The 23,938-nt window shown below is 35.5% G+C and overlaps 1 protein-coding gene across 1 annotated transcript; it reads right to left on the minus strand.

Annotated features, from left to right (window-relative positions):
- Window positions 1-1,533: 1,533 nt before the first annotated feature.
- LOC123902236 (chromatin-remodeling ATPase INO80-like) lies at window positions 1,534-13,359 on the minus strand. Its single transcript, XM_045951905.1, has 23 exons — window positions 12,972-13,359; window positions 12,770-12,866; window positions 12,058-12,463; window positions 11,528-11,960; window positions 11,216-11,416; window positions 10,992-11,102; window positions 10,127-10,551; window positions 9,914-10,022; window positions 9,722-9,802; window positions 9,481-9,653; window positions 9,080-9,205; window positions 8,678-8,839; window positions 8,506-8,563; window positions 7,755-7,985; window positions 7,463-7,609; window positions 6,017-6,562; window positions 5,636-5,899; window positions 5,422-5,529; window positions 4,264-4,358; window positions 4,001-4,157; window positions 3,572-3,769; window positions 3,259-3,417; window positions 1,534-2,160 (listed from the first exon to the last, which is right to left on the minus strand). The coding sequence occupies exons 1-23, from the start codon at window positions 13,029-13,031 to the stop codon at window positions 1,879-1,881; spliced, it is 4,629 nt and encodes a 1,542-aa protein (XP_045807861.1). The 5' UTR covers window positions 13,032-13,359; the 3' UTR covers window positions 1,534-1,878.
- Window positions 13,360-23,938: the final 10,579 nt, after the last annotated feature.

Consider the following 23,938-nt stretch of genomic DNA (forward strand, 5'->3'; position numbering starts at 1 on the left):
CAATTGATTCATGTTTTGCTAAACAATTATCTGGCAATGAGGCTTGTTCAAAAAAAGTTATGTGGCAATGAGAATTTTGGTAGTTATAAAATCTTTAGTTGATTGCCAAACGATGAACCTGCAGTACAGATCCATGGATGTGATTGGAGCTACAAGAGAAGAGATGGAGAGAATTGGAGAAGACATGTGTTAACTTGTTTATTTTTTAATTAAAAAAAATCATCTCTTACTTTTTCAACCAGTTAAAAGGTAGGCATTAAAAATATGGGTGATGTGACATTAAAATATTAAAGTGTGTTTAAATGAGTGTTTTAGGTGTGTACCGGTACCCGTAAAGTACCCGGTACAGATACTTCACCACTACTCATGCTTTCATAGGCACCAAGTTTTGTGAGTCCAATCTTTCTTGATTTAACATGTATATCTGATGAGTGGAAGACTAAATATGAGGTTTTGAGGGCCATCTTAGAAGCAGAAGAGGAGGTTCCAACGGAGGACAAAACGATGCAGGTGGAGGCACTGCCACCACTGTTGGAGATGCGGGCCAAGAGGAGGCAACACAAAGCTGGTGGAGAAAAAATAAAAATTGAAAGACACACTCACAAGGGATTAAGATATGCAAGTAGAAAGGGGAAGATAAGCACCAAATGTGAACCCTAGCAAGATACAAGGAAGCATCGAAAGGAAAAAAGTTCTTCATTCACCGGAGAAACTCAACCCTAGCAATCTCTAGGGGAAACGAAACTGACTTCACATAATAAAAATGACTACCATTCCCCATGGCTCCTATTGTTATCTACATACTTCCGCCCCTGCATGTTGAGCTGGATCGTTTACCACAACTCTGAACTTCTTATGAGATAAGGCCAACCCAACTTAGTATTGCTAGTTAAGTCAATATATGGGATGGAGCCTTTTTCTATTTACATTTCACCTTCCACATGATCAAATCGAAACTTGCATTGACTGACTTCTGCCCCAATGTTTAGAAATGATGTGTTCTTCATGCAACTTGATCCTCTTCCATAGCTTAGGACAAGATTTCACAAGATACAATGTTTGGCAATTGGCCTTGTCTAAAGCTATTGCAACATTTCACCTTATTCTCCACACCTTAAATCTTTTACATCCTATTTGTATGCTTATAGGGACCGATAAAAAAATATTCTGTACAAATGGGGTATTAGGATAGTGGTGTTAAGAAATAACGTGGAAGCAGAAGCATTGCTTTTGTATAGGTCATTTCCTTTTTATACTACATTCACAAAATTACTACACCTTTGATCTAGCAAACATCCACGAATTGAATTGGTGTCATTTTCCATCCAACGAAGTAGATTAAGTTCGTTCTAAAACTACATGTTAAGTGACCTCACAACATCGCCTAATGGTTTCACAATGATATTGTTAATTATGATTTAAAGCAAGACTGTCATCAGCGAACATTATTCACCCTATGCAACCAAGCCAATTGTGGTAATACATGTGGAAGTCGCGCAAACAGATATTAGTTAACTATACTGGATATAAACATTGCTTACAGCCAAAAAATGAATCACACTAACAAAGATAATTCAATTCAATCTATACACAAAACCAGGACAATGAAGGGGGGTGGACCTATAACCAACATATACTTAGCATTATATCACTATATATACAACCCCTATGTTTGAAAATTTTGTCTTGCCTCAGCTTTACCCTAACTATTTATAGCCAAAATGGATTCCCCCCAACAAAAAAATACTATGTATTTATGATGATGAGAGAGCTGACCTGTAAATTTCTCCAAAAATGTAAATTCAAGAATTTAATAGAATGATGATACCTCCCGTATTTATTTAATAAATGATTCTACCGATAAAATTCAACATGTCTTCATGAGTCTTGAACTGTCTCTGCTTTAGAACCTCCAAAACTGAAATCCTGTGAAGGAGGAAATTGGGTCTGCTCTGGTAAAATGGTGGCTGTCCCAATAAAAACTTCTTCATGCTTTTCATTTACATTCTTCTTTGTCCGCTTTGGTCTCTTTGGTTTCTGGCCTGCTGAATCATTATTTAGATGGACATCATCCGGTTCATTTATAGGCATATTGCCAAGTTCACTCATCTTTTTAGAATTCTTTGATCTTGAAGTTTGCTTGTCTGAAGTTGCTTTTCTCTGTAAATTTACAGAAATTTATCACATAAATCCAACAAAATGCTACGGTTCCAAAGATTTAACTATCTTCCTAAATACAGATCCATGGATTTCTATAGGTGCATAGCAGATGCACAATTGATCAAGTATACCAGCTATAATAAGTAACCAAATGTGTGTCTTTCATGAAAGAAAGACAAGTATGATTTATTAAAATGTACCACTCAGAAAGCTTAAATATGAAAGAAAGGGGACACCACACTAAAATGTTTATACTCTTAGTTCTCGCAGATGAAAATCCCACAAATGTTATCCTGAACCATTTTAATAGAAAGTTTATCCGGGTGAGAAGAGAAAAGTACAATATTGGCAATTAAGTTGTTATTGGATCGTTTTTATTCTTTCTAAATGTGGGAATATGAGTCAGTGTGGGTGGCAGTGGTAGGATTTATCAATGCAATTGCTTTGGATGAATGCATGTGTTGAAGAAAAGTGATGTACTTTGTTTGCCATATTTGTAAAAAATGACACAATTGATGTACTTAGTTATTTCATGTTTTATTGAATTCTGAAAAGCAAATAAGTTTGATGTTGGAAAGGCAAAGCATATGTTGGCTGATATTATACAGTGAAGGAATTTGGTGCTTATACCATTATCGGGGAAGGAATTTGGTACTTACTTTTTACACGTCTTAACCTGAATTCATATATTCTTCAATAACATTATTACTCCACAAAATTGATAGTTAATCGTGTTACTCCACAAAATTGACGTACTATAAATAATGTAAAAGAAGTGATTATCTTCCCATGCATTGCACAGGTTTAAATACAAGTGTTATAAACAATAGGCTTAAAACAATAACTTTACTTGGATTCTTCAAAAGTACTTCATGTTTTTTCTTGATTTATTAAAGTAATAGCTAGCTTGTTTTTATATCCTTACTTTCTGCAAGCAACAATGCAGATGAACTGCAATGTAACAAATCAAAAGCCCCTAGAAAGGTATCTTCAAGCCACAAGATGATTCCTCATCAAATAGACAGTTAATTATCATATGAATTAGTTCAGATGAGATTCAAACATTAGGCACGAATAATTTAAGAAGTATGATCATACCTTTTTATTACTGGACTTTATCCCATCCGGCTCCACAAAAGCATCATTATCTGCAATATTCTGAGCTACAGAGTTTGTCAAATCTTCCAGAGATGCATCACCATCTTCGCTTACTCGAATGCCCTTCATTGATTGTTTTCTCTTTTGCCTATCCTTTACCTGGAATGATAAGTGATGTCAGATATAATTAGAAAGAATCTCATTGTTTTGAGAATTATGAAACCCGTACTTTTCCTTATTATTTCATACTAATGACCAGACCCTTTCAAAGTATTGTCAATACGAATTTCAGTTTACCAGATTCAAAACTAACCTGGAGAGGGATTTCCTTAAATTTTTGTTGCAATTGGACATCATCCAAAAGCAAAGATACAACATCCTCAGGAGCTAAAAGATCACCGCCAACAGAACCACCAGTCATAACAAGGTTCTGTACGGTACTTTTTTGACTTGCTCTAAGAAGAATCTTCTCTTCAACAGTCTCTTTACATATAAGTCGATAAACTGTAACCTACAAGTTTCAAAATACATATAAAAATTGTTTTGAACAAAAAAAGTAAACCATTTAGAAACTCGGTGCTACATCTTAAGTAAATTGGGAGAGATTTCAGACAGAAAGGAAAACAAGGAGCCTCAGCCAGTGTTAAAACTTAAAACTTAAGTCTTAAAACTTCATGCAAAATGGCAATCCATAATATCAACAGATGTGTACACTTCAAGTAGGAGGGAAAGTGGAACTAACATCTCTTGTCTGACCCAAACGATGAGCTCTATCCATTGCTTGAAGATCCAATGTCGGATTCCAATCACTCTCATAAAATATGACCGTGTCAGCAGCTGTCAAGTTGATACCCAATCCACCAGCTCTTGTACTCAGTAAGAACACAAAAATATCGCTCCTGCAACAAAGATATTAAAAAAACACAATCAAATATATAAAGAAACAAGTCATTTTCAGTAGTCTGACTAAAATAGAGTTTCATCACATGTCAACAAAGAAATTACCTTTGTTGGAAGTCTTTGACCATGTCTCTGCGATCCTGAATTGTAGATGACCCATCAAGTCTAAAATACTTGTATTTTCTGTAGTTCATATAGTCCTGCAAGAAAGATTAAACCATCTATCTGTTAGTGTCACCAATAAAAGATGAAACAAAACCATCAAAGCAAAAAAGCAAACAAATAACACATGTGCAAAAACAATGTTGCTTGTCTAAATAGAACTTAAGCATAGTAGGCAGGGACGGACCTAAGTATAAGCATTTTAGGTGCCGTTGCCACCTCCCAACAATAAAAACTACCTACCATTTGTTTATGAGAAAATAATTCACCCCCTTATGAAGAATACATAATGGTTACATCTACAGCTCATAATATTAATTTTGATAAAAGATAAATTAAATGAACCGACATGCACACAAATGCTTGTCTCGCTTTAGTAAAAAAAAATGCTTGTCTCGCTTTATAATAATAATCTGTCAAGGCCACATCACTTTTCACTTTATTTAAAATATATTTATTTAGATGACAAAAAAACAGAAAAAAGACGAGAATGATGACTATGTCAATGTGTGTGTATGCTTTAATTAATTTTGTACTATGTAATTTTTTTTATTAAACTATATTTGATATAAAAACTAAAAATAAAAATAAATCATTGTTGATTTTATTTATCATGTATTATATTTTCACCACCTCAATCAATTTTTTCTGGTTTTATCCCGAATAGTAGGACTGTTTCGAATTTCAAATCACTGATGCAACCACCAAAATGGAAAAGGAAAAATCACATCCCACTCATTAATTATTTTAAGGGTCATGCTAAGTAGTGCCCGTGGGGCACTAGTTAAGGAACTAAAGAAGTAAGTTTTATATTGAAAACCTTTTATACTTCTAAGAGTTTGACTAAACAAATCCCAAGATATTTTTACTATCTTTGTTTCATTAACTAATGCTCCTAGGGGCACTAGTTAGCCTTTCAACTTCCAAGCATCCTCCCAAGGCAATTCCATGAAACCGTCACCTTGAAGGGACACCAGGTTTCTTGTAATAACAATAACTATATCCCTCTACTTTGAGACTCACATCTTTGAACACATTCAGGCATAAAACCAGAGATCATTGTTACAAAACCAATATCAAAAGGTTCAACTTCGATAATACCTCCAAAATATTCAGCATCTTAGTCATCTGAGCAAACAAGAGAACACGATGATTTCCGGCGCGTAAGCGTTTCAGTAATATATCAAGTGTTTGAAGTTTCCCAGAGTCCTACATTACACAACATAAAAATAATCAATCCAATGTGATAGTTGAGACTCATCCAGTGTTGTTGACCTTAACAAGACACAATAAAAGGAACAAGAATACCACTTACAGTGAGCAACTTTGCTGGGTCAAAATTTCGCATAGGTGGTGTGGAGCCAAAAATACTGTGAGTTAACTGCAGAGCAGGCTGTGAAACAGGTAATTCAGAATCGATCTCTTGAATTAAATAATGATGATGATGGTGATTGGGCTTTCTAGGCCCATTACATTCAGATGTACGTGCAAATCCAACAAAAAACCTCTTAACCCAAGGATCATGTAATTCTTCAATCTTTTTATAGGAGAAGTTTCTATCAGAGCAATGAGCATCAATCTATAGAGAATAAAACAACGCAAAATGTTCCATTGTTAGCTACCATTTTAGAAAAAATATAGGCAATTGTTCTGGAGGAAATAACTGAAGACTAGAAATCAAAATAGCATCACATACAGGGGGAGCTCTTGTTGGTGGGATGTATGTGTATGCTGAATGAAGAAGTCTTGCGTTAGATAAAAGCCTATCCTGATGTAAGACTACCAAGCCCTCGAAAGGGGCATGGGAGGGCCCGGTTGCAAACCTTTTCTGAAGAAACTTGGTCTCAGATCTGGATGGTAGCAATAACATTCTTGTAACAGCTCTCACTTTACCTTTTTCGAGGAAATTACATTCAGGATCATCTACAATGTATTCTGTAAGAAAGTCTCCAACTTCGTCAAAGACATTTTTTTCCCATTTCATCATAGAAAATAACAGTCGCTCCATGAAAGAACCAGTGGCCAAAAATGCCACCTCTTGCGGAGACAAATCCATCAAATGGGTAAAACCAAAGTTTCCACTTTCAACATTTGTTTCTTCTGAGAAAATAGATCGATGGACATTTTCTGGTTCAAAAATATTAAAATGTTTCTGAAAGGTTTCTCTAGAGACACCACGACCAACAGCTGAACTGAGAGTCTCAGAGCTTTGCATAATATCCTGATAGACAAGCTTTGGTATCTGCAAAAACATAAAAGGAGGGAGAAGGGGGAACATGTGATAACAAAAAAGGACCATAACCCAATGGAGTAGGATATACAAAAACAGAAAAAATCAATTTCATGCTTTGATAGAAGAGTATTAGAATTTAGTGTAGCATCTATGATCTTTGCTTGTTACTCTTTTATAACCTCGACCCTGACACTGTTAAGTACGAACAGTGCTATTTCATATTCCTATGTATTGTCTTGATTCTCAGATAAATTTTCATAAAAATGGGGGAAATACGAAATAACTTCAAAGTTAAACACGCAATCCCAATTTCACTCAACTTTACTGTCATGTCTTACAGAAAATTTGTTAACAAGTTTCATAACATAAACAGTTGTCGTTTGCCTAAACACCAGTTTATGACTGTAACTTAACCAACCCAATGGCTGATACTGTATAATTAAATCTGAAATAGAAATGAAGGCCTTCAAAAACACAAGACACCAAGTAGCAACATAAACTAACATGCATAAAATATGCTTGATTGCACTTTTGGTCACCCAAGTAATGCGCTCAATTTTGGCCCCCTCTTTTGAGCGATTTTGGCCCCATATGTTATCCCCTTTATGATTAGATAGAGTCCCACACCCAATTTTCCCTCAAATTTTTGCTAAGGTGGCATCATTTGTTGACAATGACATCAATAAATAATGCCACCTCAACATGAATTTTAGGAGAAAGTTCGGAGGAGAACTATACCAAAGGACAAAGAGGGAAAACATAAGGGGCCAAAAACACACGATTGTACTACTTGGGGGACCAAAAGAAGGAAAATATTAACTTAAAAACTTGAAAAAGGAAAAGAGAAAAGCAGATGATTAAATTGAAAGTTTTAACTTTTGACATAGCAGATAAGATTTGAGGAAGTACCTGAAATGATATGGGGTTGAGACCTCCAGCATAGTAAACATCCTCCAACTCGCCAAATGGAGGAGGTGGAAGGGAACTTGGAATCTCACCAAAGTAAAAATATGTGTTTCCCTCATTCCTTTCGAACAACTCTGGATGGTTGCAAACCTACCATATTTCAATAGCAATATTTATTACCGGAAAAGTTCTTTTGGGGGAGGAGGGGAATAAAATGAAATGATCGAAGCAAAATTTAATCCAATAAAAGAAAAAGGGGAATAAAAAACATTTATGATATCGACTATTGATCTACCTTCCTTAGTTGAATAACAATATTCATCAAATTTAGAATTTTCTTCTCGTTAAGCTGCCCACGATTACTATCAAATAGTTCAGCCAGAGATATCTTGTTCTTAATTGCTTGGTAGAAAGCCTGCTGCCGAGAGCTCAACTTGCAATGCACCATAACCTCAGTTTTTTGTGTCAACTCAGAAACTACGTCTTTTTTAACACGCCTTAGCATGAAAGGTTTTAGAATTGAATGCTGTTTATAAGAGAAAACAAAATGCAATAAAAAAATAGTTAAAGAAAAAATGTAATGGACTTAAAACAACCCCAGCTTAATATAAGGGTATGTTACATTATGGTGTGGCTTTAATCATAATTACCACATCCTGAAACATGTATCACGAGACATCAACTATGCATAAATAAGGGATCCTTTGGAAACCATATCAAATGGAAGCAAGTATATCCATTTATATACAACAAAATAGGCTAGCAGTACAATAATAGTTTACTGATAATGCAAAACCCAATGGAACTACTCATTACACAAAAAAGCTACACAGAAATGGCCTAAATAATGTGTACAAAGTTCCAAAAATATATATATTATTTTCAAAAATTCAATATAATATAGTGGAACATCTTTCTTTTTTTTTTTTGATAGGAAACAAACTTTCATTAGAAAAAGGCTGGAAAACAGCCAAACACAATACAATATAGTAGAACATCTTACTGATATGCTTACTATGAATATCAAACGGGAAAGGAAAACTTACCAATCTATTAAGCTGGTGCTCATTCAAAGTACCCCCGTGCTCTGCATGGTTCTCAATTCTGGCATATGATTGGTCATAAAAATAGGTAAGACTGTAGTTTTTTTTTTTTATATCAACTGTAAGACAGTTAAATAACTATATTGTCCGATGGACATTAATGAGGAATACATACCCTTTTGAGAACCACTCGTTAAACTGCTCGTGGCTGTCAAATAAAGTTGGCATGATGAAATGCAGAAGAGCCCACAGCTCTGCCATATTATTCTGAATAGGTGTACCAGTCAGCAGTAGACGATTCCGGCAATTAAAGCTAAGAAGTGTTTTCCACCTTATACTGTCAGATCAAGAGAAATTTAATAAGTAGAAGAACCACAACGCAGATGTTAATATAAACTCAAGTTCTACCATTAAAAGTTTAGAATAACAATAATCGGCAAGTATGTCATAAAATTACAGACAATTCAAACCAGTTACAGTTTTCTTATAACAAAAATAAAAACAACGGATGGTCAAGAACAATAATCAACAAATAAGGTATGCCTTACAGACTTCAAATACAGGGATTGTATAAAACCTGTTTGCACTTTTAATTGCCTGGGCTTCGTCTAAAACCATGTACTGCCATTTCACGCGACGAAAATACTTCTCATCGGATACTAATAGCTGATAGCTTGTGATGAGTACGTGAAATTTAGCTTCCCTGGTACACAAGAAAAATAATTCTAACTGTTAAGAGATGATTTCAAACTACTAGGTTAAATATATTGCAGTTATAAGGCAATTGTCATTCTATCTTTGAATTTTATATAAAAAGGTCACAGGTCATCATATAATTAACTTACAATAGTAATTTCAGCTATATAGAATTCAGAAACATCCACCCTAGGAATGAAACTACCATTTAGCCCAGAAACAAATTTATTACTGACACAGGTTTTTACAAGGAAAGGGAAATAAAACAGAAATTATCATTACCTACGATAAAGGTCCTTTGGGTTAATACTTTTCCTTAGTACTGTCCTCTCCGAAAGCCCTCCCCAATACGGAAGTCTTTTAAGTCCAGGGCAGAAGCGCTCAAGTTCCTCATTCCAATTGTTCAATACAGAAGCAGGTGCAACAACCAGAAAAGGCCCCCATATGTTTTTCTCCTGCATAACACACCCAAGTTAAAATAATGACGCAGAGATCCACAAACACACCAGTTTGAATAGCTTACCTCAGCTAAATGGGCTAAAAAAACCATAGCTTGTATGGTCTTTCCAAGTCCCATCTCATCAGCAAGTATACCATTTAAACCCTGAAAGATGACCAAAAAATTCAAATCAACAACCCAAAAAGTAGGGGGAAAGAACAGAACAAGAGAAAACAAATAAAATCATGAGGAAATTATTTTGAATTGCTCCAGAACCTGCTCATAACAATTAACTAGCCATTGAAGACCTTTCAGCTGGTATTCTTTTAGACAACCTTTAAATAATTCAGGTGTTTGAACTGTGGAAGCCACTGGCATGGTTGATCTGCAATGTGACAACACAATATTTAAGCTGATATGTATTGCCTAGTTTCACAATCCTCAATGTAACGAGAGAGAGAGAGAGAGAGAGAGAGAGAGAGAACTCACGGGGTTTGCAAATCAATGTTACTCGCTCCTGCAACTTCCTGCGTAAGTGGATCAGCTTCACCCACCTGCCGCAGCCTCAAACATTCACTGTCAAAAGCATTAGTCAACTTTTTCTGCTTAAAGACTGCTTCTTGAGCAGCCTTCAAAGCTTCTTTCTTCAATTCAGCCTCCTCTGGATCTTCTTCCTCGTTAGGCCCAGCATCTGATGAGATGAACGGTGCATCTTGATCATTTGTTTTTTCCTCTGCCATGGGTAAAGCTTCCGAAGATAGTAAATCTGACTTGTTCTGCATAAAGTGACTGTAGAGCTCAGTTTGTTGTATCAGAAAATTCAGCCTTTGCTGCTGTCTCTTTGCTTCTCGGAGCTCCTGTTCACGTCTTAAAGCTTCAGCAGCTTCTTTCTCCTCTCTTTTCCTCACTTCGGCCTGTAATGAATGAAATTGTAAAGTTACAACAAACTTAAGCCAAATGTAAATGTGAATGTACACCCGTGACATTTTCAGATTCAAAAATAAATCTAAGAACAAATTGTGAGATATGCAAGTCTACCAAAAACACCATCCTTTTCTATCAGATATAACAGGGTGTAATATATCTACTAAATAGAGCACAATTCCTCCCATTTGAGTCTCCAAAGTCAAATAAGCTGAACAGATTATAAAATGTAATTTGCCTCATGAGAATAATGTGGATCAATCATTTACAGATAAGTAAAGATAACTTATGCTACCTTTCCAAAAATTTCATTGATACAATAGATTACAAACATTAGTAAGAACCATTGCATAAACAAGAACGAACAGAATATGAATATCGAAAGCACATAAACGAAATCAATAAACATCGCAGAGGAATTTAAAAGTACCATCTCCTTATCTATTCGTTTCCAGAACAGCAACATGTCTCTGGCTAGTTTCCGGGTGCGAATGCTAGCACCCCTATTCCATTTAAGTGATCTACTAATTTTCAATCTAACCTGCGGAAAAATAGATTTAAATAAGTTAAAATACAGAAAACTAAAAATAGCATAAGCTGTGAAGTATACAAGTTAAAAACAAAAATTCAATGTGTAGGAGGGATAGCACATGCCTCTCTTTGACAGTACTCTGAGCACCTCTTGGCATCAATGAGTTGCTTTCGATGAAGAGTAGTAAAATTCCTATGATGCTTTGGTATGTCTCTTCTTACAATGTTTACCCAAATCTTTCCAATTCTATCCATTTCCTCCTTCTCAATTGAAGCAGGGTCTTTCTTTACCTTTTGCTTCTTGGGTAGGCTTCGCTCAATGATCTGAAATAGTTATAAGTCAAAACTGAATATAAAGGAATAAGGAAGAAAATAAAGATAAATATAAAAGATTAAGAGAAAAAAAAACTAATCATAATCCCAACCAATACATACCTCGTAAGTGTCACCTTTTTCCAAAACCTTTACATAATAAACCTGCAATACACCACCCTCGGACAAAATAGACCGCTTTATGCTTCCAGCAGCCCCCTCCGGAATGGATGAATTCAAACCAATATCAGACACATTCAGACTAAATTTTTGAGGTGAATTAGAAGCTGACATGGCCTTTATTCGTTCCTGAAGCGATTGATATTGAAATAGGGGTTCCCCCATGCCTGCTCGGATTTTATTTCCTAACCTTTTGTCAGCAGCCATCATTGCAGCCAATGACCCTAAATCCAAAGTACCCTTCAAGTAAAATTCATCCACATGGATATCTGAGAAGCTTGGAAGGTTCAGCGTTGTAGCCAGCTTATCATAAATTGGAGGAATCTTGTATGTGATACCATCCCCAATTTCTAAAATAGAAGGTTCATACATAACCCTGCACGATGTTTATAAAACGTAAGGTAATTTTCTGACATAAAAAAATGATTCACTACTAAAAGACACTACCAAGCCAACAAAACATTAATGCAAACCTATCAGTGCCATTTCTCTGCACTAAATCTGCATTACGGTAGTTTCCATGTTTCTGAGAATTGGAATTATATAACCATTCAGATAAAGTCTCAGCAGCGTGCAATCCTCCCCGGTTATCATTCCCTAACTTATGAGCTTTTAATCCATTATTATTACTTTTAACATGCGGGACAGCGCCCTGATTTTGTGCATGACTAGAGGTAGTATCCTTAGACCTCCTCTTGTATTTATGAGCATGGTCACCCAACATTGAGCGATATTGCTCCTCTGTCACGTATGCCCTGTAAAAACTTCCTTTGTCCTCGTCATCACTGTTTTGAGATCGCACCCTTTTCTTCTTCGACAAATTCACATCCTTTGAATCCATATTCCCATTACTGTGATTTCCAATTGCCCCCCCACCACCTGTTTATGGAGAAGCATCCCAAAGATACATAGTAAGCTTTACCACATAACCACTATTCACAAGCATTGTAATTCAATCCAAACAAATAATCAGAATCCAAAACACAATATAAACAAACTTTACCACATAACCACTATTCACGAACTATGAAGCACGGACACAGACACACGGACATTGACACCAATAATAATTTGAAAAAAATTACATAATTCAATGTGATCATAAGTGTCGGTGTCGAACACGGGGACAATTAGATATTAGAATCCAAAATTCAATATATAATCATAAAGAGTAATAATGTTTACCTCGACGACTATCTCTGCTTTCTTCTTCATCCTGACTACTATTCCCGTAATAATCAAATTCATCATCATGTTGTGGAAGTTGAAAATTCACCAAAGACTACAAAAAAACAATGCATTCAAATTCATCGAAAATATTTAATCATTGTATTCATTAAAATGTACATAGCTAATCTACGTAACAATGGTGAAAAGAAGAACGAACCTGGAGATTGAAAAGAGTGGAGTAGGAAAGGGAGTGATTGGAATTGTTATTATGATCCATGGGAAAATTTTCGGCAGCGAAGAGCGAAGGAACCCTAATTAACCGAGAGAGAATGAGAGAGAATGAAACCTAATTAACCCTAAAAGGAGTGGGAGAGAAGAAAGGGAAGAAGAGAACGAAAAGGTGCGTAGGATAAGGGAGAGAAAGAGAGAAGACGGTGTGTGAAGAATGGGTGAGAGCTAACATACGCGGGGTGAGTGTCATATTGGGTTAACGTGCGCCTACCGAGTTTTCAATTTGCCGTAGATGTTCGATGCTATGGTGTGTTTGTGTTCAGAGTCAGATTGCGCGCTAACTAAACACTTGGTAGTTAACCAGTTGCAAAAGTGTTTGTTCATTGTAAATTACTAAAAAAATAGTGCTGACCAAAGCAAAATTTGAATAATGCATAAATAAAATTTCTTTTTTCATATTCATTTAATAATTGAATAATTCATGTATTTGATTTATAATATAGATTTAATAAAATAAGTTTGATAAAAAAATTCTACTTAAATAAAATAAGTTTGATAAAAAAATTCTACTTCTATTTGAGATAAGAGGGAGTGTATTTTTTTTATAAAAAGATTTAAGTATATTTTCGGTCTCTATTTTAGCTAAATTATAATTTTAATCTTCCAATTTTTAGTTGTACAATTTGACTCCACATTTTATAAACTTTTATTAACTTGTGGTTTTGATCTAGTGACGTGACAATAAATTGTTCACTATCGACTCGTGTATTATTTCAATTGATTTTATTTTAATTTTATATACTCTAGGTTTGTTCACAATTCATTTTAACACTGTATTTTAGAGATTCTCAACTGCTACACCGATGTTTTTCATGCCATATCACTTAATTTATACGTCATCAAATTAAAAAGTCAAAATCATGGATTGATTAAAAAAAATCTAAAATAGAAATTAAAATTGCGCAACTAAAAATAAGATGAACAAAGTTACAATGTAGACAAAATTAATAGAGAGACCATAACAATATTTAACCTTAGACAAAAAAGTTTAGTGACCTAAATTCTCGAGTAAACCCATAACTTAAAACGTTTGTCAATAGTATAGTATATCCTACATAGGCCCCGTTTGAATTAGCTTATTTTTGAGTTTATGCAAACAGCTTATGCAATTTTTATGTATTATTATAAGTTTGTCAAGGTAGTTTATGATAAAATAACTTATAAAAATACAAATTTCACTAGTGTGAACTTATAAAATAACAAAAAACCTAATTTATATTGCATAAGTTGTTTGCATAAGCTCAAAATTAAGCTAATTCAAATGGGGTCATGTGTCTATGTACGTGTGTTTGTCAATAGTATAGTATATACTACTATATAGTGTGTGTCTATATGTATGTGTGTATATTACTTTAACACTTGCGCGCAACTTGTTGTCTGTCTTATATTTTGTTCATGTTTAATTATTTTATATATAAATAAAAAGCTTATTTCACTTAAAAACAAAATTATAATTATTTTTTGGTATACTTTGTTAATGTATAATTTAATTTTATCATAATATATTTTAATAAAAAATTCATTTTTTCAAATTCTACATTTTTGTTGTTTTTACATTTATTCTGAATTTTTCTGTTTTTCAAAAAAAATGAAAAATAAAGAAAAGACAAAAAGAAAATTATCTAGAAAATAGAGTCTCACTAGCACTAGTTAGTAGGACGAGACTCATTCCATCTGGCGAAATTGCTATAAATTATTTTAGTTGGCATAAATATATCAACGTATATTTTATTTTTATTTTTATTTCTATTTATTATTATTTTGTTTAATTTAATTTCAACAGAATTTATTTCAATAAATTTATGTTTTTAATATCTTTTAAATTTTTAATTTTTTTTTTTGGTGAAGAATTTTTAATATATTTTATTCATTAGTTTTATGTAGCATATATATCTCAAGAAACTAAAAATGTTATTTTTTTTTGTTATATCTTATCTTTAAAACTAAATTTTAAAAATTACTTAAATTACCTTTATTTATTTTTTAGATAAGCGAAGAACATCTAAACATCATGGGACAAAGAAGACTTCACTCATCCTTTGCCTATAATTCCTTAATATATTAATAAAAAAAGAAAAGAAAAATATATATAAAAACTGTGGGACATAAACCTTTACTTATTTATCGTTTAGCGTTATAATCCAAATAAAATAACTCAAGTATATTGACAAAAAATAACTTAAGTGTTGCTCAAGTTAGAGGTTGAGCTTCTCTAAATCTGAGATCTTGTGAGTAGTTTGCTCATGGTTTGTAACTCTTTCAGTTCCAACTTCTCTCTAAACATTGAGCGTGTACTCAAGCCTTTTTCAAAGTTGAACCACTTAAGTGTATTCTCAGCTCTTTAACTTCCACGGCCTCCCTAATAAATCTTTCTATGTATTTCCAAAGAGTTTCCTTCTTTCCCTGGAGATGGCGTTGAGTGAAGCCACCAACTTCGGTTGACATATACAAGGAATGAAATGAGACGAATTATGTGAGCACAAATAGTTACCTTCCATGAGTCAATTGATCTGTATGGTAAGTTTTTGAACCACGTTGATGAATAATTTGCAAGTATATAAATAGCCGTCAAGTAGTATAAAAATCGTTCTTTCCACAAGGATTGTTGTAATTCAAAAACGAATTGAATTCATATTTAAACATATACATTTAAATGTAAAAATGGGGGGGGAATTTGTTGATTCAAATTTCGATCACAAGAATTGGAAATAACTTAAGATTAAAATCAATAGGAGAAAAGCGATTGATCCTTTTGGTTCATCTAATTACTACTTCTCTGTTAGAGTTGTGTGGTCTAAATTAGTCCCACATCGCTTATTTTATTTCTGTTATGTCTCATTAAGTGCTATATATATAGACATCTTGTAAACTTCTAAATACCAAGTAATAAAGCTCTTCTCTAGTGCAACCGTGGACTAGGCACACACACTGTGTGCTGAACCACGTTATATCTTTGTGTCCTTTTTCTCTTTTTCTATTCTTCTCATTTCTTCTACTATTATTATTGCTCGATACTAACAACTGGTATCAGAGCCGATGGTTCGACGAAGGGTTGAACTGGCTCCTTGTATCGAAGTCTTCCTGACAAAGGTGGTCAGGCGGCGAGTCCCGTGGAGCAGTGTGGCTTACGGCGGTACAAGTGTAGGATGAAGAAAGCTTCCGCTTGAGGGGGAGCATATCCAATAATGGATGGACTCACACTTGAGGGGGAGATTGTTGTGGCAAGTGTGAGTGGTTAAGTCCCACATTGCTTAGAAAAGTGGAGGTTGAACACTTTATAAGTGAGAGGACCCATAAACCTAACACCTTAAGGTTTTGGGTAAGAGTGTGGTGTCCAATTCACTTGTAGAGTTGTTCTTAAGCCCAATGTGGATGATCCCCCGGCTGCCCCCTCGTGATGACCCAACAGTGGTATCAGAGCCTTTAAGGTTTTCTGTTATGTCTCATTAAGTGCTATATATATAGACATCTTGTAAACTTCTAAATACCAAGTAATAAAGCTCTTCTCTAGTGCAACCGTGGACTAGGCACACACACTGTGTGCTGAACCACGTTATATCTTTGTGTCCTTTTAATCTTTTTCTATTCTTCTCATTTCTTCTACTATTATTATTGCTCGATACTAACAACTGGTATCAGAGCCTTTGGTTATTCCAAGGGAATTCCTTAGTTTAGAGGAATTAGTGGGAGTCTTCTCAGTTTAGAGGAGATAGTCGAGCAATGGCGTTAGAAGAAGGGAAGGTGAAGATTGAGAGGTTTGATGGCAGAGACTTCAGTTTCTGGAAGATGCAGATAGAGGATTATCTCTACCAGAAGAAGTTATATCAACCCTTGTCAGGGAAGAAGCCAGATGACATGAAGCAGGAAGATTGGGTTTTGTTAGATCGACAAGCTCTTGGCGTGATCAGATTGACATTGGCCAAGAATGTTGCATTCAACATTGTGAACGAGACGACTACTGCAGGTTTGATAAAGGCGTTATCAGATATGTACGAGAAGCCGTCTGCGGCCAACAAAGTATATTTGATGCGGCGGTTGTTCAACCTCAAGATGGGAGAAGGTATTTCTATAACTAATCATATTAATGAATTTAATACTATTCTCTCCCAGTTGGAATCAGTGCAGATTAAATTTGAGGATGAGGTGAAAGCACTGATCCTATTGTCATCACTACCGGATAGTTGGGATGCAACTGTTACAGCAGTCAGTAGTTCTACAGGGGATAACACATTGAAGCTCAATGACATCCGTAACTTGATCTTAAGCGAAGATGTTCGCAGGAGAGCCTCAGGGGAGTCTTCCAGTCATGTTTCTAATTCAGCATTGAATACTGAAAGCAGAGGAAGGACAACTCAAAAGTCTCAGAATGGTCGAGGTAGATCAAAGTCAAGAGGGAAAGGTCAGACAAAGTTTCGAAGTGATATTGTTTGTTGGAATTGTGACAAGATAGGCCACTTTACCAATCAGTGCAAGGCACCAAAGAAGAACAAGAGTCACAGAAATAAAAAGCATGATGATGATGAATCCGCAAATGCAGCAACTGATGAATTTGATGATGCATTAATATGTAGCTTGGATAGTCCTGTTGATTCATGGGTTATGGATTCAGGTGCGTCATTCCACACCACTCCTTGTAAAGAATTGTTATCTAATTATGTTTCTGGAAGGTTTGGAAAAGTTTATCTTGCAGATGGAAAACCTCTTGACATTGTCGGAAGGGGCAATATTGACATCAGGACCTCTAGTGGAACTCTTTGGACATTGCACAATGTCAGACACATTCCAGCCTTAAAAAGAAATCTGATATCTATAGGGCAGTTGGATAGTGAAGGACATTACACCACTTTTGGAGATGGAGCTTGGAAGGTAACAAAAGGTAATCTTATTGTGGCTCGTGGTAAGAAGCAAGGGTCTCTTTACATGGTTGCAGATGAAGATATGATAGCAGTTACTGAGGTTGTCAATAATTCATCCTTATGGCATCAAAGACTTGGGCACATGAGTGAAAAAGGAATGAAACTTATGGCAACAAAGGGTAAGTTATCAAACTTGAAGCATGTTGATGTTGGTGTCTGTGAACATTGTATCTTTGGAAAGCAGAAAAAGGTTAGCTTCTCAAGAACAGGGAAGAATTCCAAAGTTGAAAAGCTAGAATTGGTGCATACAGATGTTTGGGGACCAGCTCCGGTGAAATCTATTGGAGGCTCATGCTATTACATCACCTTTATCGATGACTCCACCAGAAAGGTATGGGTTTATTTTCTTAAAAATAAATCAGATGTGTTTTCTGTATTTAAAAGGTGGAAAGTAGAAGTTGAAAATCAGACAGGTCTAAAGATTAAAAGTCTGAAATCTGATAATGGTGGAGAGTATGATAGTCAAGAGTTTAAAGATTTCTGTTCAGAACATGGGATCAGAATGATTAAGACAATACCAGGAACACCTGAACAAAATGGTGTTGCAGAAAGGATGAACAGAACCTTAAACGAAAGAGCTAGATGTATCCGGATCCAATCTGGTTTGCCTAAAGTATTTTGGGCAGAAGCAATAAACACAGCAGCATATCTCATCAATAGAGGACCATCAGTTCCTCTGAATTATCAATTGCCGGAAGAAGTATGGTCAGGAAAGGAGGTAAAACTTTCACATTTAAGAATCTTTGGTTGTGTTTCATATATACTAATTGACTCTTGTAATAGAGATAAACTGGACCCGAAAGCAAGAAAGTGTTATTTCATTGGTTATGGATCTGACATGTATGGCTACAGGTTTTGGGATGACCAAAACAAGAAAATCATCAGAAGCAGGAATGTCACTTTTAATGAAAATTCATTTTATAAGGACAGACTTTCTGCAGAATCTGTGGGTGCTAGTAAAGTACCAGAACTTCCTGAAAAGGCAACACTTGAAGAAATTTCAGAAAGTGATATAGCCATTAAAAGCCAGAATACAGGTATTGAGGTTGAGTCAGAATCAGAACCATCAACTCCTCCGAGAAGATCTAGCAGAATGTCAGTACCACCAGATAGGTATTCTCCCTCATTACATTATTTGTTGTTAACTGATGCTGGTGAACCAGAATGTTTTAGTGAAGCTATGCAGGGGAATGACTCTATTAAGTGGGAGCTAGCAATGAAAGATGAAATGACATCTCTTGAAAAGAATGGAACGTGGTCTTTGACCAAGTTGCCAAAAGAAAAGAAAGCTTTACATAATAGATGGGTCTACAGGTTAAAGGAAGAATCTGATGGTAGTAGAAGATACAAGGCGAGACTTGTGGTGAAAGGGTTTCAACAGAAACAGGGAATTGACTTCACAGAGATCTTCTCTCCTGTCGTCAAGATGACCACCATCAGAGTTATCTTGAGTATTGTAGCTGCAGAGAATCTTCACTTAGAGCAGTTAGATGTCAAAACTGCGTTTTTACATGGAGATTTAGAGGAAGACATTTACATGACTCAGCCAGAAGGTTTTGAAGTTCCAGGCAAGGAGAATCTTGTATGCAAGCTTAATAAGAGTTTATATGGCTTGAAACAAGCACCGAGACAGTGGTACAAAAAGTTTAATGAGTTTATGAGTAACTCAGGATTCAACAGATGTAACATGGACCATTGTTGCTATGTTAAGAAATATGCTAACAGTTATATTATTCTTGCTGTGTATGTTGATGACATGTTGATTGCAGGATCGAATATGGCGGAAATCAACAGGTTGAAGCAGAAGTTAGCAGAAAACTTTGAAATGAAGGATCTTGGTCCAGCTAAACAAATACTTGGTATGAGAATTCTCAGAAACAGATCAGAAGGAACTTTGAAATTGTCTCAGGAGAAATATATACACAAGTTACTTGATAGATTTAGCCTTGAAGATGCCAAGACCAGAAATACTCCTCTGGGATCTCATTTGAAGTTTTCAAAGAGTCAGTCTTCGCAGATAGATGAAGAAAAATGTTACATGTCAAAAGTACCATATGCGTCAGCAGTTGGGAGTTTGATGTATGCTATGGTGTGTACCAGACCTGATATAGCACATGCAGTGGGAGTTGTCAGTAGGTTCCTATCAAATCCAGCAAAGGAGCATTGGGAAGGTGTAAAATGGATACTCAGATATTTGAAGGGTACATCAGAGATGTGTTTGTGCTTCAGAAAAGGTAATATCTCCTTACAAGGTTTTTCAGATGCAGATTTGGGAGGAGATTTAGATACTCGAAAAAGCACCACCGGTTACATTTTCACTTTGGGAGGTACGGCTGTGAGTTGGAAGTCTAAACTTCAACATAGTGTTGCTCTCTCAACCACCGAAGCCGAGTACATAGCCATCTCAGAAGCAGCTAAGGAGATGATTTGGTTGCAGAATTTTCTCAAAGAATTGGGGAAAGAACAAGATGATGCTCCATTGTTCAGTGATAGTCAGAGTGCTCTATCTCTTGCTAAGAATCCAGTCTTCCATTCTAGATGCAAGCATATTCAATTGAAATACCATTTTATCAGGGAGCTAATAAATGATGGAGAGTTGTCATTGCTAAAGATCTCAGGATCAGAGAATCCAGCAGATATGTTAACCAAGACTGTCACTACTGACAAGCTGAGGCTTTGCATAACCTCAGCTGGCCTTCGAGGATAATTGAAGACGAAGGCGTTGCACTAGGGAATGAGCAGATGAGCTCAATGTTTACAAGAAGTTGTTGTTGTTTGAAACTTAGACCCCAAGTGGGAGAATTGTTAGAGTTGTGTGGTCTAAATTAGTCCCACATCGCTTATTTTATTTCTGTTATGTCTCATTAAGTGCTATATATATAGACATCTTGTAAACTTCTAAATACCAAGTAATAAAGCTCTTCTCTAGTGCAACCGTGGACTAGGCACACACACTGTGTGCTGAACCACGTTATATCTTTGTGTCCTTTTTCTCTTTTTCTATTCTTCTCATTTCTTCTACTATTATTATTGCTCGATACTAACACTTCTCTTGGTAATTTCATGTATGATTACAAATTACTCAATTTAGTTTCACGATTAGATTAAATCAAAATTGATTATGCCCAACGTCTTGGTAACATAATCCTCTCTTGATCATCGATTCTTAATGTCTTAGGTAATCTATGATCAATTGAGGTTTACACACTTTAATCTTTTAATCTCAATTAACGATCTGAAATGTCTTAAGTGAAAGTTAATTGATCAATCATTCCTAGATCGATCATTCATTCCTATCGTCATAGTAAAACAAATAATTAAAATCATTACACAATTGATCAAGTCATGCAAAGCATTAAGCACAAGGAATAATTGAAGAAACTAACTTTGTAATTCATATATCAATTCAAATGAGAATCACATAGTTCAAGAGAAATAATAGTAAGAACCCCCTAAGGATCAATCATGGTAATTTAGTTACACATAGTGATAAAAGACATTACAATCAAAGAAATGAAAGAAAGCATGATTACAAGATGATCTTGATGTGTTTCCACCTTCAAATCCTTGTCTCCAAGCTCCTTGATCTTCAAAGGTTCTTCAAATTGATATTTCCAATGTCAATTTTTCGATTCCATCACTCAGATCTGCGTTTTCCTTTTATAACCGGGGTCAATAAATAAGATTTTCGCCCCAGGCACGAAGATTTTTGCCCTAGGCACAAAAATTTCGCCCCAGGCACGAAAACAGCAGCTGTCATGATTTTCTGATGAAAATTTCGCCCCAGGCACAAGAAATTTCGCCTGGGGCGTGAAAACAGCAGTCTTGATGATTTTTTGAAATTCTGGCAGACTGGTGGAAAGATGCTGCGAAAGATGCTACAACATCTCGTACCAGTACTGAACACAATAGACAAGTTAAAAATAAATTAAGTGCAGGAAGATAAATAAGATAGATCGTTTGTTAACCCAGTTCGGTGCAACGTCACCTAATCTGGAGGATTACCAATCCAGGAATGAATTCACTATAATAGCTTTAGTTCAAAGCCCTCGACCAACACCCGGTACTTGACTTCTCGCCTAGACACTACCCGTGCAATCCTATCTAAGAACCTCTTAGATAATGAGACCCCGTCCCAAATTCCCTCTAGCAACACGTACCATGTTGCTGTCAACTTTATAACGATCAAATATGGAGACACCCTCCTAAGAAACTAATACCTAGCCAATACTTAACTAAGTTCACAATTTGGAGTTGCTTACAAGCTTCCTCCAAGTACAATACTCAACTCATTACCTATAGGTTTCTGAGTGAGGACATAGTGACCATCTCACAACCAGAGTGGTTCACTTACACCAACTCTCCTAGAGAGTGGCTCAAAGACACAAAACCTTAAAGACTACATCTTGATGAACAATGGCTTCAGTGCGCAAATAGGTGTGAGTCTTCATGTATTTATAGCCTTGAATTGTCTTGATGTGCAAGTTAGGTTTTCAGACCCTCATAGCTGGAGGAATTGCGGCCAGCCCTAAATTAATTTAAAAAATATAACCAATTTTTGTTTTACGCAAAAATATAACATGTTATATTTTTGTTTTAAATAATACAAACAGCCTTCCAGAAACTTGAGGAGCAAGACTTCAAATAAACAGCTGGAATCATCTTCATTGGCCAGCTCACAAGATTAATTTCAAAAATATATCCATTTTTTTTTCTTCACGCACAAAAACACAAAAATATAATCAAGTTATATTTTTGTTTTAAATAATATTCCTTAAGCCCACTTCATGAAGCTTGGAGTACAAGGCTCGTTTTGGTTAGACGCACATGCTTGCATATATAATTGAAGCAAATCTTGACTGAGGTTTGAAATACAAATTCTGCACGAAAACAGAGCATCAGGATGCTGTACGATGATGCTACAACATCTTGTCCAGCATCTGACTATAACTTGTTTTTTTGCAAAATGTAGCCAACATAAAAACCTCAACATTTTTTGCAGGAGAATTTCGCCCCAGGCACAAAGAATTTCGCCTGGAGCGTGAAAACAGGGACTTGGGTTGATTTTTCTGAATTCTTCGGCTACTTTCTTCCTTTGCAAATATCCTCAAACTAGTGCATTATTCCTCCATGAAATAGGTCACAATTCTTCTAAAAACACTTGCAATTGGTCTTTATTTCATGTAATGACGCATGTCATCACAACCCCAAACTTATTTCATTCCTTGTCCTCGAGGAATATCTCAATCTCTAAGAAAACAACACACTACCTCAATCCATTTGGCTACACAAACTCAAACCCAATCAAGTTAAACACAACTTACACAATATTTCAACGATCAATGTACCTGCAAAACAGGTTAGCACTCAAACGCTCAAGTGAGCATGTGATCAAGGAAGAGTGAAGTGAAAAGTGATTGAATTGTGTACGTTGACGCCAAAGCCTTGTTCTTATATAGGGAGAGACAGTTATAATTGTCTGTGACAACTACCAACAGTTGGTACATAGCAAGGGAAGTGTTGACATGAATCCAATGGTCCTAGCAGCGTTGCCAGGAAAATATTCGCTACAGGGGATGTGTCGGTACCTATGACTTATATGCGACACTATCAAAATAAAGTGGACTTAAACTGAACCGAAAATATTTGGGCCGATTGGATTGGGCCTTGACGCAGTCCAAAACAATTGTTATAAACTTAATAATTAGAGATGAAATTCATATTTTTCTCCTGATTATTTTCATTATTTTCTAAATGTGGTTACTCGTAGTGGGATTTTATTTTTTTAAAATTGTTAGTATTTTAATTGTTGTGATAGTTTTTTTTACATTTTGTTAGGACTTGAACACTTAACCTTCAACTCCTTTAACCTTTAACTTAACTGATTCAATCAGTTGAACTATTCATTTCATCTTATTCATAACGGGATTATGATTGTGATTTTTGTTTGTTTTTTGGTAAAGAATTCCATGTGGAC

The sequence above is a fragment of the Trifolium pratense genome, linkage group LG1 (assembly GCF_020283565.1).
Source record: "Trifolium pratense cultivar HEN17-A07 linkage group LG1, ARS_RC_1.1, whole genome shotgun sequence".
Taxonomy (NCBI): domain Eukaryota; kingdom Viridiplantae; phylum Streptophyta; class Magnoliopsida; order Fabales; family Fabaceae; genus Trifolium; species Trifolium pratense.